The sequence below is a fragment of the Rattus norvegicus genome, chromosome 15 (assembly GCF_021556685.1).
Source record: "Rattus norvegicus strain SHRSP/BbbUtx chromosome 15, alternate assembly SHRSP_T2T, whole genome shotgun sequence".
Lineage (NCBI taxonomy): Eukaryota > Metazoa > Chordata > Mammalia > Rodentia > Muridae > Rattus > Rattus norvegicus.
This window is the reverse complement of record NC_141548.1, coordinates 41,297,382-41,321,573: the sequence shown is the minus strand read 5'-3', so window position 1 is coordinate 41,321,573 and position 24,192 is coordinate 41,297,382. Positions and strand designations below refer to the sequence as shown.

General features: G+C 49.7%; 1 protein-coding gene across 5 annotated transcripts in view; it reads right to left on the bottom strand.

Annotated features, from left to right (window-relative positions):
• Nucleotides 1–270: 270 nt before the first annotated feature.
• Fam167a (family with sequence similarity 167, member A) overlaps nt 271–24,192 on the bottom strand; it is a 30,038-nt gene continuing 6,116 nt past the window's right edge. The window contains 3 exon segments of one of the 5 annotated variants that reach the window (NR_197786.1): nt 271–3,372; nt 8,203–8,328; nt 14,397–15,155. Coding sequence is in view for 4 of the 5 variants with exons in the window: in NM_001434438.1 (NP_001421367.1) it covers nt 3,109–3,372; nt 14,397–14,780 (648 nt within the window). In the remaining variant the exon portion in view is untranslated. 5 annotated transcript variants of the gene reach the window in all.

Here is a 24,192-nt window from a genome sequence, read left to right as displayed (position 1 = left end):
ACCCATCTATCCATGCATCCATCCATCCATGCATCCATCTATTCATGCATCCATCCATGCATGCACCCATCCATGCATGCACCCATCTATTCATGCATCCATCCATGCATCCACCCATCTATTCATGCATCCATCCATGCATCCACCCATCTATTCATGCATCCATCCATGCATGCACCCATCTATTCATGCATCCATCCATGCATCCACCCATCCATCCTCTTGTTTATGTTGTAACTATGACAAGTAAAAAGGCAGTAAATGTCTCTATTTGTATATCTCCTTTTGAAATATTTTTATTTCACTTTTCTACAGTAATATAGAAACAAATAATCATAAAAATAAAACTGTAAATTGTCCATTGATTATGTAATAGCACTTGGTATTGCTACAGGGGTAGATCTTGGATGAGGCCAGGTTATGGCCAGGCCTGGCCAGGCCCTCTAAGCCTCTGTGATTGCTACTGAGGTCATGAAGGCATTGGACATGACCTTGTGGCAGCACAGTGGATAGTTCATGTCTCGCCTGGGGGAGGGCGGATGGAGATGGCTAATGAGGGAACACCAAACAGGACAATGAACATACAGTAAGGCAGGAAGCTGGCTGAGGAAGGCAGCGAATGCTGCCACTGGCCTACAGACATCTCTGCAGCAATTCTACAGTCAGAGTGAACAGTTAATGGTTTGAGCTCACCACGGAAGGCAGGCAGCTAACAGGTACTAGGCTGCAGGTAAGAAGACAAAACAGCTTTCCCCTCCAACTTTTCAATCCCCTCCACAATTCCCCTCCTCATCCCAAAATAAGATTCCTTTGGGATGAACAACTTAAGCTGAGACATCTAATCTATTCAAACCCATGCCCAGGACAGTTTCCCCAGAGAATAGAAGCAGGAGGAAGAGGCTGGGTGCTTACCCAGCTGGTTGAGCGCAGAATGCTCAGTCACATAGTTGTTGACCACATCCAAGTCGAGCACTGTGCTTTGCTTTAAGCTAAGGGTATCAGTTACTGGAATGACTGATGACTTTTATGTTTTGAGGCATGGTCTCCTATGGCCCAGGATGGCTTGGAGAACTTACTGTGTATCATAGGTTAGTCTTCAACTCCTGATCTTCCTCCCTCCATCTCCTGAGTGCTGGGATTAAAGACATACATTACCATGGCTAATGATTTAATTTCCTACAGTTTGGCATTGCTTTTAGAATATGGAATGGGCCTTCTCTTATGTGTTCTCTGTTCACCAGGGGTGTGGGGTGGGGTGACCAGAAGCAGGAAATGATGGGAAATAAAGGTCTCTTAGGACTTGGCAGTGTTTTGTGTAGTCTCTAAGGAAGGGACTAGGGTCAAGGCCTCTGGACTTCAGGGCTTATAAGAAATCTTGGTGACCTTGTTCTACCTTTAAAAAGGGAAATACAAATTGTTGGCTCTTTGTAATCACAAAGAAGAGACCATTCAGTACTATCTTTCCATTCCAGTCTCTCCCTGGGTGTGTTGTGGCGTGTATGGACACAGCCCACGGGGATTATTAGGAGGAAGAAATGTTATATACAGGAACAGTCAATGTAGACTGCAGAGCTATGACAAGTGGTGAGAGCTAAAAGCGTCCACCATCTGGGCATCATGTGTCTCCATACCTCCAATACTAGTGATTGCTAGGCCAGAGAAGAATGAGTAGGGGCTGAGAGGGAGGGAGAGAGAAGCTGGCAACTTGTGGGTTTGGCAGAACATCAGTGCCATCTTTTGGAGTTCAAGTTGGTTGGTGAAGATCTGGGCCTGACTCACAGTAATTTTATACCTTAATATTCTATAGCCATGGAGCATCCAGGTAACTAGAGGGAAGTCATTCTCTTTTTGAGCTTCACTTTGCCTTTCTGCTCACGAGCAGGCCTCACTAGACATACCCAGAGTCTGAGACAAGCAGGCCTCACTAGACACACCCGGAGTCTGAGAAACTTGTGTTAAGAGGATTGTGGCCAGGTGCACTATACCAGGTCTTCCCTGAACTGAAGAGCTTGACATTTTACTGATCTTGAGCTTGATGCTAGGGGAAAACTCTCAAAACTAAAGCCCAAACTCTGTTTGGCTTACTCAACTAGTTTTCCATTTGGACAAGACTCAGACAGGTATTAACAAGTTAGCAATGCATTAGTTAACAGTCATGGTCAATTGAAATCCATTGCTTAGGTTAGGCACAGTTTTGGGAAAGACTCAGGATGGACTTCTGGGATACCTGGGGTCTTTGGTGTTGAGGATAAGGTGATACAGGTGACAATATCTAGTCCCACCAGGAGGCCTCTGTCATGCCCCTACTGTAGGTTCACTTGTGGGAATCTATATCCTACCTTGCCTAGTTTAGCCACCAGTGGCCAGTGGCCTGCTAGGTATTCTCCAGGGTTATGGGTGGCAGTGAAGTAACTGAAGTGATTGTGCCGGAAAACAGTAGGACATCTGGGTCGCTCTACCAAAGCTCTACAAAGTACATGTGTCATATGTCATGGAGCAAGCTGGAAATAACATGGCCTTGTGGTGTCAGGGCTGAAGTTCAAAGTAGCTGGGCAGAGTTCCTTCCCAGGGATGCTGGCAGCCATGGAAGAGAAGCCTGCTTTCCCACGTGTCACCTTGTTATTCCTTTAAGTTTTCCTGTCCTACCACATCTCTGCCGAGTCTCCTACTTAGGGGCAATTAGAGCTAGCACTAAGAAGGTGGTAACAGAACATGAGAGATGGGAATAATTTACATAATCTAATAATCTCAGCTCCCCTAGAGTAGAGTTTTCTATAAGAACAAGCTTTGGCAGGGGTATGGGAGGAGTGTCCCCTATGGGATTCGACATCATAGCACCAGTGATTCTAGGACACAGGAAAGAGGCCACAGAGGGGAAGGCCACAGGGATCCTGCTGAGAGCCCTGTCTTACGTAGTGTCTGTGACTCTTTGGGTCTGGAACACGAAGACCCAGGTATAGAAAGCTGAAGCCCCTGGCATACTACCACCAGGTCCTGGTGCCTTTCCCTCCCCAGCATGGCCTCAGGGAGACCCACTTTGGGTAACTTGGTCTGAGCCCCCTCTCTCTTTCCCCCTTGACTCTGGTTCCCATTCCATCCCAAGGCTTCTCAGCAGAGAGAGAACCTTCTGGAGTTGATGTTCATTTTGGTGACGCCAATGAGCTTGAGCGGGGTGGAAAGGCTGAAGGAGGCTGCCAGCGGGGAGTCGCAGAAGAGGTCGGACAGCTCGTCCCGCTCCTCCAGCTCAAAGGCAGCATCATTGAGCATCCTCCTGTGCAGGCGGCAGGTCTGCTCGATCTTCATTTTGTTGATGTCTCCTCGGAGGCGCATGAGCTGCCTGGCCAGCTGCTGGTCCTGGAGCCGCATCTCTGCCTGGAACGGGAGAGGACAGACTCCAGTCAGCAGAGTGCCTGGCAAGCACACGTAGCTCTGTATGTAAACGCTGCTGAGGACACTCATTAATAGGAATCCTAACTGACGTCATGGATCACTGACGGATCCATCTGGCAGCAGGCACACATCCTGGCCCAGAGAGGTGAAAGGACACTGACTGCAGTGGAGTGGGAGGGCGTTGTTGCCCGATGAAGCTTTGTGCCAGGCTAGCAGCTATGTCTAAATCTCGCTCTGTGCCAGTCCTGGCTTAGAGCTGCTTTCCATCCACTCTCACTCTTTGGTGTCCAAGGGGGATATTCAGATGGAGGAGACTTCAAGAGTAATAGACACCAGATTTGGTGACATAGCTTCTGGGTGGGAAGGGGGATGTATGGGCTGGACAAAGGGGGCTTTCTACCGTGACAGTGCCAGTTAGGTCATGTATGTGGGCTGCCATAACATGTTCTATTAATTATTTGAAAGTTCATACATTTTATAATGTATCTTGATCATATCCATTTACTACCACCTTCCTCCAGCTTGCCCTAGTACCCGCCCACTCTTACAAAATCCATGTCCTCAAAAACTAAAACAAAAACAGAAACGCTGACTCCAGTTAGTCCTGCCCATATACAAATGGGTTTGGGGCCATCTACTGGGGCATGGGATAGTACCAGTGGTCATGTTCTTAAAGAGGTGTGGCTCTCCCTCCCTCTGCAGTCTGCTATTTTTTTCTTTCATCAGATGTTACCAATACACATTTTCTTAAAACAAAGGTTCCTAAGAGCCAATCAAAAAGTGAGCTGGTATTTATTCGCTGTTTTACTATGAACCAGACAAAGCTAACACACTAGAGCTAATCCTCACGATAGCCTATGAAGTGAAATTCTTACTATGTCACAAGTCACAGATGGGGACGTTAAAGTCAACTATCAAAAGGCCCTTGGTGGTAAAGCTAGGATGGGAGCTCACGAGACCGACAACCCAGTTCTGCCCCTTAGGGAGAGGGCGTCTAGGAGATAGAGCTGACCAATGCCGGGGGCACCCTGGAGAGGGTTTCTGATATTTTCAGCACCTCTGTTTCCTATTAAGAAAGGGATGCACTGCGAGCAGCTCTCAGCAGTACTTTTCAAAATCCATCAAACCCTGTGGTACCTCACAGTCTCCCCAAGGTACCTGCTGTGAAGGTCTATATTTTGCAAGTCAGGATACTGGAACTCAGAAGGCTTCAAGGTGTCCCTCAGCCAGTCACCCAGCTGTGACTTGGCAGAGAAGGAAGGCAACTGTGGTCTCGCTAGGCTTCGCAGGCAGCCAGTTTCCCATTAACCAAGCTTTGTCACTGACAGGCCACCAGCTGTTCCTACTTGACCTGAGACCCAGTCCCTCCTGCCATTTACTCTGCCCACGCCAGCAAGTGGCTATTGTTTCAATACTTGTGTGTCCTCAGACTCAGCTCTGTGGCCTACCAGGTCCCTGGAGCCAGGAGGGACTCCCAGTGCTTATGCAAATGAATGCAAATGTTCTCATTTCCGCATTGGGTTTGGAATACAGAACAATTGCCTGGGAGAAAATTAGTGAGCATTCAGCGTTCTCTCTCTCTCTCTCTCTCTCTCTCTCTCTCTCTCTCTCACACACACACACACACACACACACACACACACACACACACACACACTTGTTTTTCTTAAATGTGAAGGGCTAAGACTTCCAAATTTAAAACCAAAATGAAAAATCGACATAACAAAACATTTATCATCCTGTTCTTTTTGAAGCACAGTTCAGCAGTGTTCAAGACATGCATTGCTGTGCAACCACAGCCACCACCCAACTCCAGAAAATTTCCATCTTTCTCAACTAAAACATGTGCTCATTAACAAAAAGAAAATTTCCCATCCCCTCCCTCCGGCCCCTGACAAGCCCATCTCTGCCTGTCTCTGTGAGCTAGCTGATGCTAGAGAGCCTACACACACACACACACACACACACACACACACACACACACACACACACACACACACCGCAGGATTCTTTTTGTGTTTCTGCTCTTGTAATGGGCTTATTTCATTTCCCATCATGCTCTTTGGGTTCACGTGACTGAGAGGCTTTTTATACTAAATGTCCTTAGCAATGCTGAAAGGACACAGGTCACTATGGATATCAAGATCCCCTCACCCCCTGGCTCTCTGCACTTGACCTCTACTGTTTCCCTGTCTTTTCCCCAACCCCAGGCCAGAGGCATCACATTTACTGTGTTAGAGATGAGGAACTTAACTCAGGCCCTGTCCTCCTGGGAATGGTAACATTCCGATACCATCGGAGTCAAGCAGTGGTTCTCCCAGGGACTAGGGGCAGCAGACTTCTTGAGGAGACCCTGTTGCAAGTGGGGCTCCTTTCTTGGTAGCTAAACCAGTCACTAATGCTTCCTTCATTTCTCCAAGAAGGGGCTGAAGAAGTTTCCAGACCAGACAAGAAGCTGTACTGGTTGAAACGTGGGTCAGTAGCTACCTGTGTTTTTCTCTAGACCAGGCCAAGACCCAAGGAACACCTAGGCTGGAACACTGGTCTTAGACTCCAGCCTATGGAACTCAGCTTAACATAGGTCGAATACTGTCCTCTAAAGCTCAGTGTAGAATGTTCTTATTTTCCATCCCTCCCTCAGGGTGGCTCTGGGGAGACAGGTACAGGCTGGATTCAGAGGTGTGGTCTGTACTTCCAGTAATCCCATTATCGGGGCACAGTGCCTGCTGAAAGGGTGGTGGTGCCACTGGTCAGGGTCAGGATTAGGGCTTAGGAGAATGGTAGGGAGAGGGTCTCCAGGGGCCTGAGGTTGTGGAGAGAGCCAGTGCTGTGTTTCAGACTCTTCTGGTGCCTGTGGATGCTGGCAGTTTTGAGACAAATGAGAAGATTCTTAGGAGAATTAGCTTGTTTCTTCAGGTAAACGGCAAACCCCCAAGGGTAGGATTATCTAATTAAACAGTAATTACAGGGCTCAGAAAAAGAAGGGAAAGGTTTCTTGACTTCAGAGCTCCCTGTGGAGTGAGGAGAGGCGATAGAGATGCTAAAGGAAAATGAAGAAAGCTAGAGAGGAAAAGAGAGTCTGCTGGGAGAATCCGGAACAGAAAGCTCTCACGTGAATGTGCCCTGCTTACTGGAGAAAGATCACACTAAGTACTTTCCTAAGGGGAAAAGCAAAGCTCATGCCTACTTTGTACTGCGAGCACTGACAACGAAGGCTGCAGAAATCCCCTGGATGTCCCGAATAAACTCCGTGGTTACCATATGACCAGGAGTTTCACCCACGTCAACTGGAGGCAAGGACTCCAAAGAGACCTGTGACCCATGTTCATAGTGGCACACTCAACTACAACATAGATGAACACAGTCTATCCACTCTCTGGATACTATCCAGGCTTCAGTAGGAGGAGATTGGAGACTTGCCACAGCATAAATGAACCTTGGGGCCATTATACTAAGTGATACTAGCCAGACACAAAAGGACAAATGTGTGACCCATGTGTGTGGAGCTGCTGGAACAATCGCACTCGAGACAGACAACAGAAATGTTTTGCAAGGGTGTGGAGATTGGGAATCAGTGTTTAAGTGTCAGCACAGATAGAAAGTGAATAGCAGGACGGAGGACATGTGCCTAGTCCCTAATTCTGGAGCTTCTTCAGATGTTATCTTAGTCTGAGAGACTCCATTTGTCTCTAACAGATGCTGGAAAGAATTGGCGTGAGAGCCAGGAACCTAGCACGTGTGAAGGGGCGTGTTTCATTTCCACATGGTTGGGCCACAGAGGCCTAATTCTTGGGGATCGCAAACAGTCTTTGTATTCTGCCAGGGTGTTTGTCTAGCTTTCCCTAAAGGTCAGCCATTGTTATAATAAGACATGTATAATGTCAGACATTGTTATAATCAGTACCATGCTGGAGTCTGTGTAGAACCAGGACAATGCAGCATGCTTTAACCTTAGTTTGACCCCTGTGAATCCTGGATTGACAAAGGTGGAGGGAGGCAGGTGGTTTGGGTAAGATGTCTTGCTCAGTGGAAACTTGAGTTTCTGGGAACCTGGAGAAGGAAAAACTCAAAGGTTCCCAGAAGAAGCTCCACATTGTGAATTGGTTTCCAAGGGGAGTTGTGGACTCAGGTAGAGGTGGGAGTGTACTTCATGGAGAGGTTGTCTCTGCCAGGAGGTACTGCCTCTCCTGACAATGGGGGAGGTGTGTGTGTGTGTGTGTGTGTGTGTGTGTGTGTGTGTGTGTGTGTGTGATCTGTAGCCCCTGGCTGTGGGCTGTGCTGAAGAGCTGGTACCTTGGCTCCAGTCCCCTGGGCTGGTTGAGTAGGGAGGAGGGAGCCTGTTATTATTGCTTCCTGTCTGGACTTGGTCTCCTTCCTGGGCCTGTACTGATTGGGAAAGCCGGAACAGAGTCCAAAGCTAGGAAGAGAGTTCTGGGCCCTTCAAGCCCTCCTGGAGAATTCCTGATGTTACCCAAGTGTGAAGCTCTAAAGATGTGATAAGGTTTTCAATTTTTCATACCTGGGAGAGTCCCCAGACAAACTATTACCTTCTTTATGAGAGGGTGGACTTTCAGAGCTACCAGGGGCTCTGGCTTTCAGTCCCAAAACAACCCATTCTTAGGTGAACATCCCTGGGCAGGTGTGGATAGGTCCCATCCTATCTCCCAGACTCCCCACCCCTTCTCATCCCCCCACTCCTCCTTACCCCCTCCCTCTCCCCACCCTCCACCCCCACCCCTCCCCACACCCCACCCCTCCCCACCTCCGCTTAATCAGCACCTGGGGTATGAAGGATGGAGGAGGTGTGCTTGCCTGGAAAGGACATACAGGAGAGGTGAGGAGCTAAGAATGGGTGGGACCCAGAGCTGACACTTCTCAGAAGTCAATACAGTAGCACCGCAGGCAAACTTAGGAAAAGATGTCCAACACCTCAGATCCCTGGGGAAATGCAAATCAGAAGTACAGCACACTGTGATTCTAGCCCATGGGCGGCTGAGGCAGGGAAAGACAGAGAGAGAGAGAGAGAGAGAGAGAGAGAGAGAGAGAGAGAGAGAGAGAGACAGAGACAGAGACAGAGACAGAGAGACAGAGACAGAGACAGACAAGGAAAGACAGAGAGAGACAGGGAGAGACAGAGAGACAGGGAGAGGCAGAGAGAGAGACAGAGACAGGGAGGCAGAAAGAGACAGAGAGACAGGGAGAGACAGGGAGAGACAGGGAGAGCAAACTATCTGTCTTGACTACCTGAGAAGTTAATGTATTCCCATATTCCCATATTTCCTCCAGGACTGCCCACTATAGCCAAGACATATAATTGACCAAGATGTCCAGCAAGGGGTAAATGACTTTTAAAATGTAATTTATTATTCTACCTTAAAGCTGTAGAAACATCATGTTTGTACGGATGTAGACAGAAGTAGAATGCATTATGTTAACTGAAATAAGCCAGATACTTTCGTAACCAGACAGATAAACCCACATGTCCTCACTCGCTTTCGAAAGCCCATAAAACTGAACACTAGGGATCCCTGGAGGCTAGGAGAGGGTGGGGAGTGAGACAGATGGAAATGGGTATCTAACCAGGAGAGATCCATGCCAATACTCTTCTGCAGTCCTGGGGATTGAACCCATGACCTCACAAATGGGAGACAAGCACTGTACCACTGGACTACAGCCCTAGCCCAGTCCTTACTACCTAGATAACTAGTCTACAACAATTTAGTACATATTTCAGAATAACTCAAGGAGAAGTTGAACAGGTAGTACATGAAAAAGTAGAAACGCTAATTTTGGTTTGACCACCACATACTGTACCTAAATGTACTATACCATACCCCACAAGCAGGTCAACATGTTGATTTAAACACACACACACACCACACACACACACACACACACATACACACATACTTTTAAAGAAGGGATTGTCCATCCTACATACATGCTTAAACTGAGCTAGCCCATTTGAGACTTGAGACTACTATGGCTGGGCTCTGTGGTAGCATAAGGCATCTCCTCGTACGGAGTGAAAGAATTACTTGGAAAGAGGGCAAAATGGAGTTGACTTTTGGAGAATAACATGGCAAAATGTCAGAGTTGAGAGGACGAGCTGAGCAAGTAGAAGGCAGCTCCACGCTTGCTGACTGAAGGAGCAGTGAGTACAGCAGTCATTTGGAGTATGAGCTCTGAGGCTGGGCAGATATGAGTTCAAATCCCCATGTTGATAATCAGTTTCCTCATCTGTAAAATGGGGGTGGTGAGACTGTCAATAGCACCCGTCTTGGAAGGAGGCCATGAGTGTTAAGTCAACAGAAGGAAACACAGCACTGATCTTGGCCTTTGGTTCCTCTTCTTCATCGTCCTTTCTCAACAGCCTGACAGGTAGGTACCTGTCGCCCCCATTTCACAGTGTGTTTTTTACATACAGCTTGTGGCTCACAATGTGAACATGTGATAGGTCTCTGAAACAAGAAAGACTCCTGGCCCCTAAGTCAGGCGGGTGCCACACTATCAGGCGTATCCACATCCTTGGCTGTTACTTAACCCCTCTGACCTAAGACTTCTGGTCTTTCTGAGTCTCTGTCTTCTTTGTAAAGTGGGAAGGGCAAACAGTCTCAAGTTTCTGGGAGCACCACATGAAAGTGCTCTGGGAGCACCACATGAAAGTGCTCTGGGAGCACCACATGAAAGTGCTCTGGGAGCACCACATGAAAGTGCTCTGGGAGCACCACATGAAAGTGCTCTGGGAGCACCACATGAAAGTGCTCTGGGAGCACCACATGAAAGTGCTCTGGGAGCACCACATGAAAGTGCTCTGGGAGCACCACATGAAAGTGCTCTGGGAGCACCACATGAAAGTGCTCTGGGAGCACAAGCGTTCTTTCCCCCAGCATCATCACCCACCTCCATCCCACACAGTGAGGATGACTTGTCATCTGGCAGGTGTCCAACAGATACGATAATGGGCACTGGTGTTATATGTGCCAGAGCCCTATGCTTGGCAAGATTTACCACTAAGAACCCTGGTTGGTGATCAAGCTGAGGCCACGGGGCACCACTGCCAGAACCCAGGTCCCCAGCTCTGACACACAGGTCCTGCCTGGCAAGCACCTGCCAGCTTCCTTTTTCTGTTTTCTAACAATTATAAACACCTTTGCCTGCAGGGAGCCAACACCTGCAGGAAGCTAGCACCGTGTAGGTGCTATGGATTCTCAGGTTCTCACCACAGAACCTGGGAGATTAAGGCTTTTGCTTCTGTCTGCCTCTCTCTCACAGAGCAGGAGGTGTTCTGGCCTCTGTTTCTTATCTCTTTGTCTGTCAAGAGCACTTCTGAGCAAGACCACAGAGCCAAGATAGAAGGTGGGTGACTGTGAGACACTGCTGGTTGGTTGGGCGGTGGCTCAGCTCCAGGCCCAGGCCTGGCTCCCTGACCAAAGCAACTGGAATACCACAGTCACCTGCAAGGAGCTGACAGACTCCTGCTGCCCAGGGCCATGGCCTTCTCACACTCTTAGGCTGTCCTCTGCTAGGATCAAAACTTCTATTACAACCAGATCCTGGTGACAGAGACCTAAAACCTACTTCTGAAGCAAAGTTAGGAGGGTTTCAAGTTTAAGACCTGCCTGAGTGAGTTCAAGGTCAGTCTGTGCAACTTAGGAAAACCTTGTCTCAGAAAGTTTAATAAATAGGAGGGGACATAGTTCCATGGAAGGACAACATGAGAAGAAAGGTCTCTAAATCCATTCCCCAGGACTACAGACAACCTTCTGTTCAGTTGGGTGTCTGAAAGTGTGGCGAGGACAAGCCCATATACTGACTGGGGTTACAGAGTCTCAGTCTGCCTCCTTGGACATGTGGGAGAAAGTATACCTTTGCACAGGAGTCTGGCAGATGAGGAAGGAGGGTGGGGTGCCCAGGGATTCTGAATTTAAATAAACGTGGCATAATAAAGGTTATGCAAACTACTTTCACTGGGGCCTTAAAAATAGTTGGATTTCAGAGGCACCTTCATGTCGAACAATGGATAAATTAGAAAAATAGCACGAAGCTTTGTTTTAACTGAAACAGACAGAGGCAAGCATTCTAACCAAGCTGCTTCAAGCTAGGCATTTTAAGAGCTGCCTTTTGCTGGTGTCTGATCTCTGACAGGGTGGAATTGGGCATGGGAGTCCAGAACTTAGCATCTGAGCTGCTGCTAGCCTCTGGGAGAGCATTGCTAAGCAGGTGGGGTCTCCTGCACCACTGGGCTGGGGATGCTTAGGGAGGAGCGTTCACTAAGACCCTTTGCTGTATGATCTTGGCTTTGTGGGGCTGTTAAGTCAGGGACAGGATACAGAGCTCAAGCTTGGGTAGTCCAGATCTGTCCTCTGAAGTCTCTTCACAGTCCCCTGGGTCTCTTTTCACTCCTTGGTACTCTAGATGTGGTATGGAATATGGCATTTAGTGTCCCTTGGGACATATTGGAAATTCCAAATTCCAGACCCCATCTCCCAGGCCACAGTATGTGATGTTCATCCTTAAAATAGACCAGCAGGTTCTGGGTGCACAATGGAGTTGCAAGGCCAAATGGCTTTTCCAGCATGATCAGCCGGGCCTTCCCCAGTCAGGTGATCTGAGCCCTGGCTTTGTCACTTCCTGGTCAGGTTCAATGACTCGCAGGAACTTCATTAAACTCATCTGTCTGATGGGAACAATGATACAAGTACATAGGACCCTTGTAAGACTCAATGGGATGTAGGGATTCTCATCCAACTGTGGTCTTCTCTCTGCCTCCAACCTGTACATTCTGTCGTCTGCTGATGTCCCTGTGAGCTCGGCTTTAGGGAAACTGGCTGCCTCTGGAGGATGCTGTATTCTGTGGCAGCAGCTGACTAGCATTGGCAAAGTGACCCTATCATCCAGGGTTCAAATGCCAGCTTCCTCATTCCTGTCTGTGTTCCGCTCTAAGTCTTTTGTCATCTTGAAAATGAGAGTTTGGGAGGGCGAGGTCACACGGCAATGAGCAGTGAGTGAGGCAAGTGAGGTACCTGGCACACAGCGAGCACTGTGACCCATCTGTCACCATCATCCTTGTCATTACTCACCTTGTCATTCTCACCCAGGAGAATAGAAAACGCTATACAGGCCTAAGACATGTTACTAACGCACATATTTCTTGTGCCCACATCAGACAGCCTTTGGCAGCCACACGAGTCCTGACTATGACTGTCTTGCCTTGGCTGGCCTCTTCCTCTTAGCCAGCACACTCTGGGTGGGGTACCTGGCCATGCTTGGTTTGATGTGTCCTGGCAATGGGTGTGAGTATGCCCCATAGATTTCAGACAATGTTCTCGGCCTAGTCTGTGTGCTGCTTAAATACCCTTGAAGACTCGGGGCATTTAGCATCATGTCCTAGATGCTCATCATATCCTGAGGCATTGGGATCTTTCCAAAGCTCCCCCTAGGTACCTTTCTATCTAAAGGAGGCTGGGAGGTGTCCAGGAAGCTTGGAGGGAGCCCCTTTATTTCTAGTCACTCAGAGGAAAACTTCTCTACTCCCCACTCCAAAGGAGAGACCACAAGGAATGTGAACTTACTTAAATAGGAAACGACTCTCAAATGAACCCCCAAACCAACAAATTGCATCCTTGGCTAATGGGAATTTTTTTTGTTCCTCTGTGAAGAACAGATCAGAGCAGTTTAGCTTCAGGAATTCAGGGAGCAGCATTCAGGGTCTGTCTCTGGCTCTCATGCCCACCTCTCATGCTTCCGTGAGCACCCTGTAGTCACAGAACAAGAATCCACAGGAGCCCTGTCTTCTGTGAAAGCCAACAGCAAGCTTATCCATGCTTGTCCCTAACAGCATACACAATGGAACAGTGTGTTCTGTGCAGTCTCAGTATCAACTAAAGAAGTTCCCAATTAATCAGATGCCCAATCTCCTGAGCTGCCACAGCCCACAAGGAATTTCAGGCCCCAATGGAGAGATGACTTGCAGGACTCACCAAAACAAACCAAGCAGGCCTCTGCTTTCCTCTTGGTGGGAGAGTTACCACCAGCTCTGGAGGGCAGCTGGCCCTTGGCTGCTGGCTCCTTGGAGTCAGATGCTCTGGAGGTGACCCAGGGAAGCAGCTAAAGCTTGGGGGAGGGGCTTTGTTTCAGGTCTGGGTCTGCTGAGAAGCTACTGTTTGGGGCCGGGTGGGAGAACCTGGTGGTTTTCCTGGGGCAGGCTGGGACAATGCTCCACCTCCTTTCCCAGGATTTCCATGGTGGGGAGAGGTTCCTGGTGGGAGTCTGTCTGCCTGTGGGCAGTGAAAAGATCCAGCTGCGGCTCCACTCAGCATCTTCTGCCCTTTGCTCACTCCTTCCATCTGGAATGCCCGACCTGCCCTGACTTCTGGGCAGATTCTTACTCAACATCCTTTGCCAAAGCCTTCACCCCAGGCGTGATCCGTCATATGCCCTCTTCTGGAAGTTCTGTACACCTTGAATTATTAAACAGCACTTCCCACGCTGAGCCCCAGCACTTATAGCTATGAACCCCAGACTGAGAGCCCTTCCCAAAGTTGGCCACCCAGGAAGACCCACCATCCAGTTAGTATCAACTGCCAGCTCAGGGAAAGAGGCCACTCCTTTGCTCAGTGAGTAGTGGTCCCCAGCCCTGTAGGTAACTGAGGTAGATGGGGAGAGGTTTTCAGAGAGAAGTTCAGGCAAACTCTGGGGCTCCCGTAGCTGTCCAGGAATAAGAGACTCCGATGCTGGTGAGGAGAGGGTGGGAACATGTGTGGGCTCAGATCCTTGGACTAACATACACTTCCTCTAGATCTTTGATTAGGGGCTGACTGACCCCCCATGTATCCACTGAGAAAGGAGATCTACCCTTCGCCTAAGGAAGCCGGGCATGCCCATGGGAAACAGGCAGCGATAGAGGGACAAACATGATGTGGGAAGACAGACAGTCAGACAGAAAGATGGCGAGAGGAAACATGCATGACACATCCATGGCCTCTTGGCGGGCAGTCACTCACCAGTTCCTTTCTGAGCCAGGCGATGGCTTCGTCGATACTCCGGAAGCCTTCCAGCTTGTCTGTGGCCAGTGGCCTGTCACCCCCACTGGCACTCCTGGCAGGTGGAAGAAGCTCTCTGGGCTCCCTTAGAGACATCAAAGGCTCTCCACCCCCACATGCTCCCTGCTCCAGACTCGCCTCTTGCTGGGCAGCTGGCCTCGGAAAAGGCCAGGTCTGCTCCTCCAGCTTGGCTTGCCATTCCAGGTAGGAAGGTCTTCGGGTCTCCAGCCTCAGCTTCTCAGTGAGGGCCTTCAGGCTGAGGAGGTGGTCGTCGGGAGGTATGGCTGCCCCTGCTGGCCTGTCTTTCTCACCCACTTCTTCCACTTGGATCCGGGGCACAGACATTCTCTAGTCTGCCCTGGTAGCTGGACATGGGAGGTGGTGGGGCCACTTGGGAGGCTTGCTGTGTAGCAAGGTCAAGTCCTGCTCTGTAATGGTCTCATACGGCTGTGGCCATGGCTCCTGAAGGCATTGTTGGGATGGGCGTGAGTTTCAAGACTTGGCAGCACCTGGAGCCAAGCAAGGCTGTAGAGTGTGCCTCTCAGAGCAGCTGTGTGTCTCAGGGTCTATATTTGTCCCGTAATCCTGTGGCGGCCATGCTTCCCAGAAGGCAGGATCAGACAAGCATCGGCAGGAATCCTTGGGACAGACTCCTCTGAGATCTCTCTGTGCTTGCTGGAGGTGTGCAGGTCAAAGGCAAAGAGAATGCAGAAAGTAGACCTGCAGGAAGGAAAAGAATCATATCAGCCCAGGACTCACGCCTCAAGATGGGAAACTGAGGCTCAGCGACGGGACATCTATGCGCCAGTCTTTGGCAAGAAGTGAGGCAACTTCACAGACTCCGCAGAGAGCGACGATAAAACTGGACAGAGCTTTACTGTCTGTAAAACCACTCTACCTCTCTGAGCCCACGGAAGACCGTGCAGCAAGTGTAGGTTTGTTTCAACACCCGATTCACAAAGTAAGAACCAGAGTCTCCAAGAAGCCGAGCGACTCACCAAGATGGATTCCTCAGCAAGAAACAGCAGAAAAGGCCAACTGGTCTGGTTCTCAGGATACAGGTTTGTCTTCTGGGCAGGTCCTCAGAGCCAGCTGACAGGCCAAGTGGGATCCCACACAGTCTCAGGACAGGTGTCTCCTGCTCCTAGCCACCCTCATACCCACCACAGCCCCACCCTTCATCCACACTCAGCTTCCGGCTCCAACGACATCACCTGACCTCACCTTGTCAGAGGAAGCAAATAAACCTGCAGCCGCGGCAGGAAAGAAGCTGCTGGCTGGAGCTAGACTCTGAAACTGAACGCGACTCATGACTCACTCTTGTGGAAAGACGTTTCTCCCCTTTACCTAGACTGCCCATGGGGCCAGCACCGCCTTGCAAGGGATCCAGCTGTGCTCTGAGCCGATCAGCTAGGCTCTAGGGAAGGGCATAAGCCAAGACTTTATCCTATCATATCAAGGCGCAGCTGAGTGAGAAGCAGACCAGAGGCCCCAGCTTTAACATCCCATGTCCCGGGAGATCACGGTAGGAGGCATATGACTTGAACTTGGGTTTGAAACATCTGTTGAGCTCTAAACAGGAACGAACTGATGTGGAAACAATTCCAAGATAAGGCCCAGATGAAAAGCTATAGGCTCAGCTTCTAAGAGCATATGCTGTCCTTGTGTGGAAAAAGAAGAAATAAAGATGTTTATGGACTTGTGTGTGTTTTAGCCCCTGACTTCACGGTGACACAAACTGCGCATGCTATCTTTACACAGGCAGTGTCTCCACCCTGATGATGAGATTTTCTTTCTCTCTGAGAATGTCCCATCATGACCTTGTACAAGCCCAGCCTTCTTTGGGTTAGTAGGGTACACTTGTGATGTGGCTGGAAGACAATTTATCTTTTTACCTATTGAAATGCATGAAATTGTTTCTGCATTTTAGTGATTGTGAATCAAATCAATATTTAAAAAAAGTTTTAAAAATCCCTAATCCAAAGAAGAATTAATTCGGGGATACCTTATCGCAGTGGCAGGAACTGGGGATAGATGGAGGTGTAGACTGAGAAAGCCAAGATGGGAGAGGTGGGAGCAACTGGGGCCATTGAGGGAGGATGTGTGGTTCCTCTTGAGGCACACAGATCCTCAGTAAGATGAGAGCAGAGCTTTCTGCTCAGGACCATTCCTACAAGCCTGCGCTGTGAGGAGAGCAGACCAGAACACTGGATATTGCCCTCCCCAGGGTCTGAGCCTACCTTCACCAGGGCATCATTAGGAAGTGAGAAGGACATTCCACCCCACAGAGAGCAGAGAAACCGGGTTTCATTTCTTGCCTTCTCTGGGCAAGGTAATGGTACCTTGAGGATCCTTGATCATCCCGAGGGATACTGAGCCCATTATGTGGGCCCTGAGGCTCCCCCAGTAGCAGCCTCAGCTTCCAGAAGCTCCAAGCACATAGCTAGAAAACCGTCTTTCCAGATGCTGAGCTTGGGATGTGACCCTAGACCTGGGCTGTCAGGCTAGCTGAGCCTCAGTCTGGCGCTCTGTATAAGGGGTTGATGCATCTCTTCCCATACACTCTCTGTTAGCACGCCAGGAAGGCACAGCAACTCTTGATGTTCTGCCCCTGTGCTTTCTCATGATCGCCTTCTTCAGATCTCTCCAAGTGTGAAAACTTGGGAGTGGCTTGCTGGGGCCCTTCCCAGGCGCCTGCTGTCTGCTTTTTGTGCTGAGGTGCCAGCCTTCATTCTGAAGGTACTCCTGGGGCAGCTGAACCCTAGAAAGCTTCCTTCCTCAGACAAGGGAGCTCTCATTACAGCCAGTGAGCTTTTTGGAGAAAGTCCAATTTAGACAGACTGATGAGCAGCACCAAATCCTGGGAGGGACAGCACAGGTGGGGAGGCCTTCCTACTCCTGCCTGCTTCTCTGCAGGGGGTGGCAGCCTGCAAGGTTAGGTAAGGGTCTTCACTCCAGCCTTGCTGAGTGGCTTTGTTTTAATTACTGCTTTTGAATAGATTCAGAGAAGGCCTGAGCAAGAGCTTAGAGAGATTAGGTAGGGAGGGAGCCTTTGATCCACTAGTACAGGGTATACTCCGGTTCTCTCCAGCCTCACCCTCATCCAAGAGAACAGGAGCTACAAAGTAGGTAGCAAGCGAGCACAGAGATGGAGAAGGTGAGGTGTTTCCATGAGCAGGCCACAGGCAGCTGGGACCTGGGCACATAGCTTGTCAGGTCTGTGCTCTGGGCCCACGGCCTCAGGACCACTCTGTGCCTCTCCATTCTCCTCAGAGATGTTGGATATAGCCAGAGTATGCACTCTGCAGACGGGCCTCTCAACATGCGAACACTGGCTTCTTGGTTTAAAGCAGAAAAAAACAAAAACAAAAACCCCAAGAAAACCGTTACAAAGGATTTCAGGATGATGTCTGCCTCTGTTAAGGGTGTGGATGACGGAGGGGAGTTGAGGCTTAAACAAGGTAACAGAGCTGTTAGCTCTGCACCCAACATGCAGGAGGCCTAGATAAAATTACATTTTTTTTTTTTTTTGGTTTTCTTTTTTTTCGGAGCTGGGGACCGAACCTAGGGCCTTGCGCTTCCTAGGCAAGCGCTCTACCACTGAGCTAAATCCCCAACCCCTAAAATTACATTTTTAAAAGGTTGTAAAGCAGATGTAACCTGTGGATGACATCACACTCCAGTCCCGTCACCCCACCACTGCCCTGAGCTGTCATTTGGGGGTCCTTGACCTCTGGATGACCTGAGTTGTCTGCTCTTTTGCATCTTTCCTTGGAAACCGAATGACCCTGATGTCTGAAGAGGCCCAGAGGGTTTCTTCTTTCTTCTATAACTGGTGTAGGAATTGACCTGGAATGTTACCCACACAGGCTTGGAGAGGTGCCCAGAGAAAGGTTTGTCATCAACTGCCCACTTAGTGGGCACTTTGCTAGCTTCATCCGGAGCTGGTGGTGAGGTGCTGGATGGGTGTTTGGGATAGGTGCCACCCACAGACAGCTTCTTGGGTGGGCAGAATGGCAGCAGGGCCCTTCTGTCTTTCTTGACACACTAGGGTATTCTGAAACCTGGGCTCAGTAAGAGCCCCTGACGTGCTGAACAGCAGCACCAGATTCACCTCTCCTACATTCCCCTGGGGTCAGTACATTTAGGGGAAAGCAGGAAGCCAAGGGGCACTGCCAGACCTGGGGCCAGGGCACCAGAGGAAAGCAGACAATCTCATAATCCCACCAGGCTCAGGTATGCCCCACGTGGCAGATACCCCATTAGTAGCAGGGACGAGCCTTGCAGGTGTGCCAGTGTCTCTGAAGGAATGATGTGTGGGCCTGAAGACCCACTCTGCACGCATGGTTGCTGTTCAAACATGCTCCAGGCTTCCAGGATAGCACAGGAGGCTCTGCCAGCTGTGAGCTAATTCCTGGGCTGCTGCTGGAGGAGGCGGGTGGATAGAGCTCCAGCCGTCAGCCGACACCTTGTCTCGTTATGAGCTAATGTGTTCATCTGGAAAGTCTTCAAGCCCACTTCCCCAATTGGTTCCTGGGCAGAGGAAGTCTAGGGGTCTGTTGACTAATGCTCCCCTAGAGTCTTTCCACTGGAACCCATCATTTCCTCTTCAGGAGATACAATCTAACATACACAGAAACACTGCCTCTCCTGCCCCCTTAAATTCCATGGCTTTGCGCAGCTGTTCCTCCCCCCTCCTTTCTCTACCTCAGTTCTCAGGGATTTGAGCCCTTTCTCCTTCCGGAAGATTTCTTTAATCTTCGCTGGCTGGGTGGTGTTCACTGGTAATGACAGCACACAGGAAAGCAATGATGTCATCACAAGATTAACTAATACTTACTCAGAGCAACCACACCAGGAGTCATCCTAAAAACTAAGCCAATTCCAACGCAGGGATGCACATAGACGCCTATGATGCACAAGTTATTGTCCCCGTTGTACAGATCGGGGAGACTGAGGCCCAGAGAGGTGTGCTCTCTTGCCTAAGGTCACAGAGCTAGTCAGGGATGAAGTTGGGACTTGAGCCCTTGGTGTCTGTGTTTAAGCTAGCTCTTCATGGGTGGGCTTCTTAACCCTCTTCTACTACCACACTTATTCCCAGGGTCTTTTTATAAGGTTTATTGTACTTTACGTATATGGGTGTTCTGTCTGCATGTATGTCTGGGCACGTGTGTAGTGCCTGAGGAGACCAAAAGAGATTGCTATATCTCCAAGAAATGGAGTTATAGTTGTGAGCCACCGTGCAGGTGCTGTGAATTCAACTTGGGTCCTCTGGAAGAGCAGCCTGTGCTCTTAGCAACTGAGCCATCTCTCCAGCCCCTAACAAGGTCTTCACTATGGACTCCTCTACCACCCTGTGGTGTTCACAATGTGAAGCAGTATTTTGATCCTAGATCCAGAACCTGAATGGTACTGCCCCACTGTAATCAAGCCAGAGTGAGTGGGCAGATAGATCAGGCCCTGTCTCTGTGGCCTGCACTTGCTCATGTGTATACAGCTGTCTGGGCTCAGAGAAGCAGAGGTGTGGCTCCGGGGCTTCCTGTGGACATCCCCTCCGTCTGTCCTCAGGAGCTACCCCACCTACTCCTTCCCTGCCCTGCCTGGGAAGTGTCTGAACAAGAATATGTCTGTAACCCATGTGGCTGGATGCGAGTGTAAAGCCTCCCCTCCCCCTCTCCATTCAAATCAGGCACAGACTGAGGTTGGCCATGTTCTGAGACTTTAAACTGAAGCAGAAAGGACTCCCTTGGTGATCAACATTGTATGAGGTCATTTCCACTTGGCACCTTCTCCTGCCCTCTTCCTCCAGAAAGACCATTCCACCTTGCGTTGAGGAATCCTACCTCTCAGTTCTTAGGCCACTGATATCTTCTCTCACCTCAGGTGACTCCTTACCCCAAGCTGGCCTTACTCCCAGGAGTCACTGGGGTTACCAGGGGCCTCTTGTTATCACAGGGAGAACATCTACTGGTGTCTGACACCAAGCACAAAAGACAGTTTGAGGCCCCCAGTGCGACCGTTAGAAGCCAGGCTGTTGTGGAACACTGTTCTCTGGCACGACAAGACTGTTGTCCTTTGAACTCTCAGCAGCTGATATTACCCACAGATGATCCATACAAGACTGGGTTCATATTCCATCATGGGAGAAAGGAGCTCATGAAGCCCCATCTTTCCTCAGGCATATAAGCAATTAACAATTCCTAGGGGGAGCATTTTCTTTGGTGGTATAGAAGGAGCCCATGTTCACACTGGTAACTCCAATTTTTCCCCGACTCCATTGGCTCCCTAAACTCTCTTGGGTACATCATTTCTTTGATCCATCATTGGTTCCCCACCTGAGGTGAACAGGCATTTATTCAGTTCCCCACAGTCTACAACCCAGGCTTTGGTGACATAGCCCTTCAGATTCTCCTCTGAGACCTAAGCGACTTCTGGCTGGTTCCTGGCAGTTCTAACTGGCGAGCAGAAACACAAAGCAAGGAGAGGAAAGAAAAGAACATGGCGGATGCTTGCTGAGATTTGGGTTTTGTTTGTTTCTATGACACAACTAACCTCCTCCTTTGCTGTCTGTAGGGAACTCCTATGTTGTGTGGAACCAGAGGCAGGCCTGATACCCACTGTGTTTGTCCTCTGGGACCACAGGACCAGCCCCCCAGCCCCCTTCTTCTGCCAAGGCCCTGCCGACTATATTTAAGCATCTGACTTGAGCTTGACCAATCAGACTCAAGCCTGGGCTCTGAATTTGGAGTGTGTGGGGTCCAGATGGAGAGCCAGTGAGATTTCACATGTGGCTACTTAGGTGTTAGTCACAAGACAGCTGTGAAATGCAGAGGTCTCTGAGACAATGGTCTCTACTAAATAACCAGGGGCTGACTCACTTCTGGTTCTGCCCTGTATCTGCCTGCTTTCTTCCTTAACACTCACCCCATCTCACCTCCTATGGCTGCCCAATGGTGCTACCATCTTGCTGGAACGTTGCCTACACTCAGGCACCCTGGCTAGAGTCAAAGAATGTAACCGACAGCCAAGCAATGTCATGAAATGTTGTGACACCCCAAAGACCCTCTTCGCTTCTCTTCTCTTCTGTGTCCCCCTCAGAGAGGGATACCGTCTGTGGTTGAGAACTGACAGGAAAAGAAGTTACTTCTTCTTAGTGAATTTTTGCTAAGTCTGCATTCACTGTTGTTTCCTACTTTACAGTTAGCAAGCGGCACCTTTGAGGACAGGGTGACAGTTTACCATATGTGGTTCTTTACTCCTCCTCTGCTCCTTCTAGCAAAAAATGTTACCCGTTTGAGGACCATCCAGGGGTCCTACCCTGGATCTGTGCCTACCCTGATGGGTTGCTGCAGGACTCCCAAACTGGGGCAAACGTTTGTACGTCTGGCCAGCCCGGCCAGCTCTTTGACTACCTCAGGATAACACTCCCCATAGCAAGACTTGCCTGGGAGTGGTCCTACTGCTACAGCTCGCCTTCTATAGCTGTTCTGCTTGGAGTGGAGTCTTGTAGCCCTACACGGGTAGGGTATTCTCAAGAGTAACTCCCAATGTTGCCTGGAGACTTTCCATGCTGCCTGAGAGAGGTACAGGGACCCTAGTATTTTGGGTTGATTTTACAAGTTGGTAACAAATGATCCATGTCACAAAACCCCAGCCCAGGAACACCAGCATGGGGCTGTGATCTTCAGAAAAGAGGCACATTATTTAGAACATAGGTATAGATGGGTGCCCTCTGCTCAGCACAGGCAGAACACCAATGACAACAGTTTCCAGAGAGCCAGTCGAATCTCAATTGTTCTGACTCTACAAGGGTCCCTGCAAGACTGAATAGCTTGGTTCTCGGGAACAGAGCCCTGCTGGGGAAGCTGGGAGTTCTCTATCTTCTCCCACTGACGTCTACCATCCCCCACTATCCCCCACACACACCTTAGTCCCACGACCAGGCATACATGCCACAGTCCACATACCAGGTATGCTGTCTCCTTCCAAGTGTCCCTGTCCTTTGTGCCCTTGGGTGTTTCTCTGGGACTCCACTAGTGGTGACCCTTTGTCTTCTACAGTACATCTTGGATCCCGCCCTAGGAACTGTGCTTCTTGGTATTATTCATAACACTACTGAGTTTCTAACACCTATCAAGTCAGACACTCTGAGGAAAAAAAAAAGAGCATTTGCTGAGCTTGAGGACCTGAGATTGCATACTCATTATATGTGGAAACTGAGGCACAGAGATGAGCAAGAACTTGGAGGACAAGGGTTGGAACTAGGTAGGTGTGAAGAGAATGATGCCAGCAGGGTTGAGCTTGGGGCTAAGGGCTTAAGCTCTCTCCCTTCTTATATATCTCAGCAGGACAGGGCTCATTTTGTCCTCTGGTAGACGACTCTCCTGGAGATGGATGGCTCTGCCCCACTCTTGCAGTCCAGTGACACTGTCCCTACCTCAAGGGCCACCTTGACTGTGATTACATGCCACATACATAAAACAAGGAAGGCCAGGGTCAGGTCTTCTAGACTACACAGTTGGGTAAAATGAGCTGCAGACTGAGTGACCAGCCTATGGCTTAGGCTACCTTGATGACAGCCCACCACAGCCTCCCACCACGTTCCACGGCCGCCGTACTTTTTTCTAGAACATGCTATCGGGACATAGCTGGCTACTTCCTTTCTGAGTCCCACCCATATAGAAAACTTTCCATTGGCTGGTGTGACTTAGTCATTTAGAGAAGATTCTGGAATGAAGAACTGGCCACACCATGGGTCAGGCCCCCTCAGGACCTGACTTTTCTTAGGAAGGCAGGTACAAGGAATGACTGTCGTCTTCAGTGAGACTGGCTCTCACACTCCAACACTGTCTGGCTGCCCAGTCCTGTACAGCTGAGCAGGGCCAGCCAGGCCTGGTCAGTGGACAGAGAGGCTCACCCGAATACAAGGAGTCTGTATCGCTCTGCTGAGTGCATTTGCACGTCACCAAGGGCAGACGCCATCAGAAAGCTGTGACCTGATGAAGAGTAATGTCTTTGGCCACCCAATTAATACGCTAGGGCAGGCAGCCCCCACATCCCCCTCTGCTTCCACTCTGCAGAGTGAAGGGCAAAGTGAGCCAAGTTGACAGCCTGCACACACCATCTTGTCTCACAATCCGGTCTGGGCTCCTTCTCTGAAGAGGAAGCTGTCATAGAGCCATGGGTGAAATGAGGAAGGGAAAGGCACTCACTGGGCTCTACCGTTTTTTTTCAGGGGTTAGAAGAGTTATAGATCTGGGCTTCCTGGGCCAGGCAGGCTTATCTGTTCAGGTTTAATGATAAAACCTGATGCTTATCTTGAGTGGGGGTGGGGAACTCCTATCCAACTCACCCAAGCTGGAAGGTGTGCTCCATAATATGACCATCTGTGCTTGGCAGAATGCTTCAGTACTGACCAGCTGGGGATGAGAGGAGGGGACACAGCCCCACCCCCACCCCGCCCCAAGCTGCAGACACAAGCTAGGCTAGGCCCTGCCCAGAGCCCTTTCCCTCCTCTTTGTAGTTGCCATGGTGACTGAAGCAGGAGGGACACCCGCTGATCTGGCCCTCTGCCAGTCATCTTTCCCCTTCCCAGGCCCATCTTTATTCCAGCTCCTAGTCAGTGTTGTTGGGAGGATCTGGAATGGGGTGTCCCTGGCTGCAGTTATGGGCAGGAAGTGGGCTAATTGTGCTGGTGTGTGTGTGTGTGTGTGTGTAGTTGTTTAATTGGCTGTGGAATGGCTGTTCTCTCTCTCTG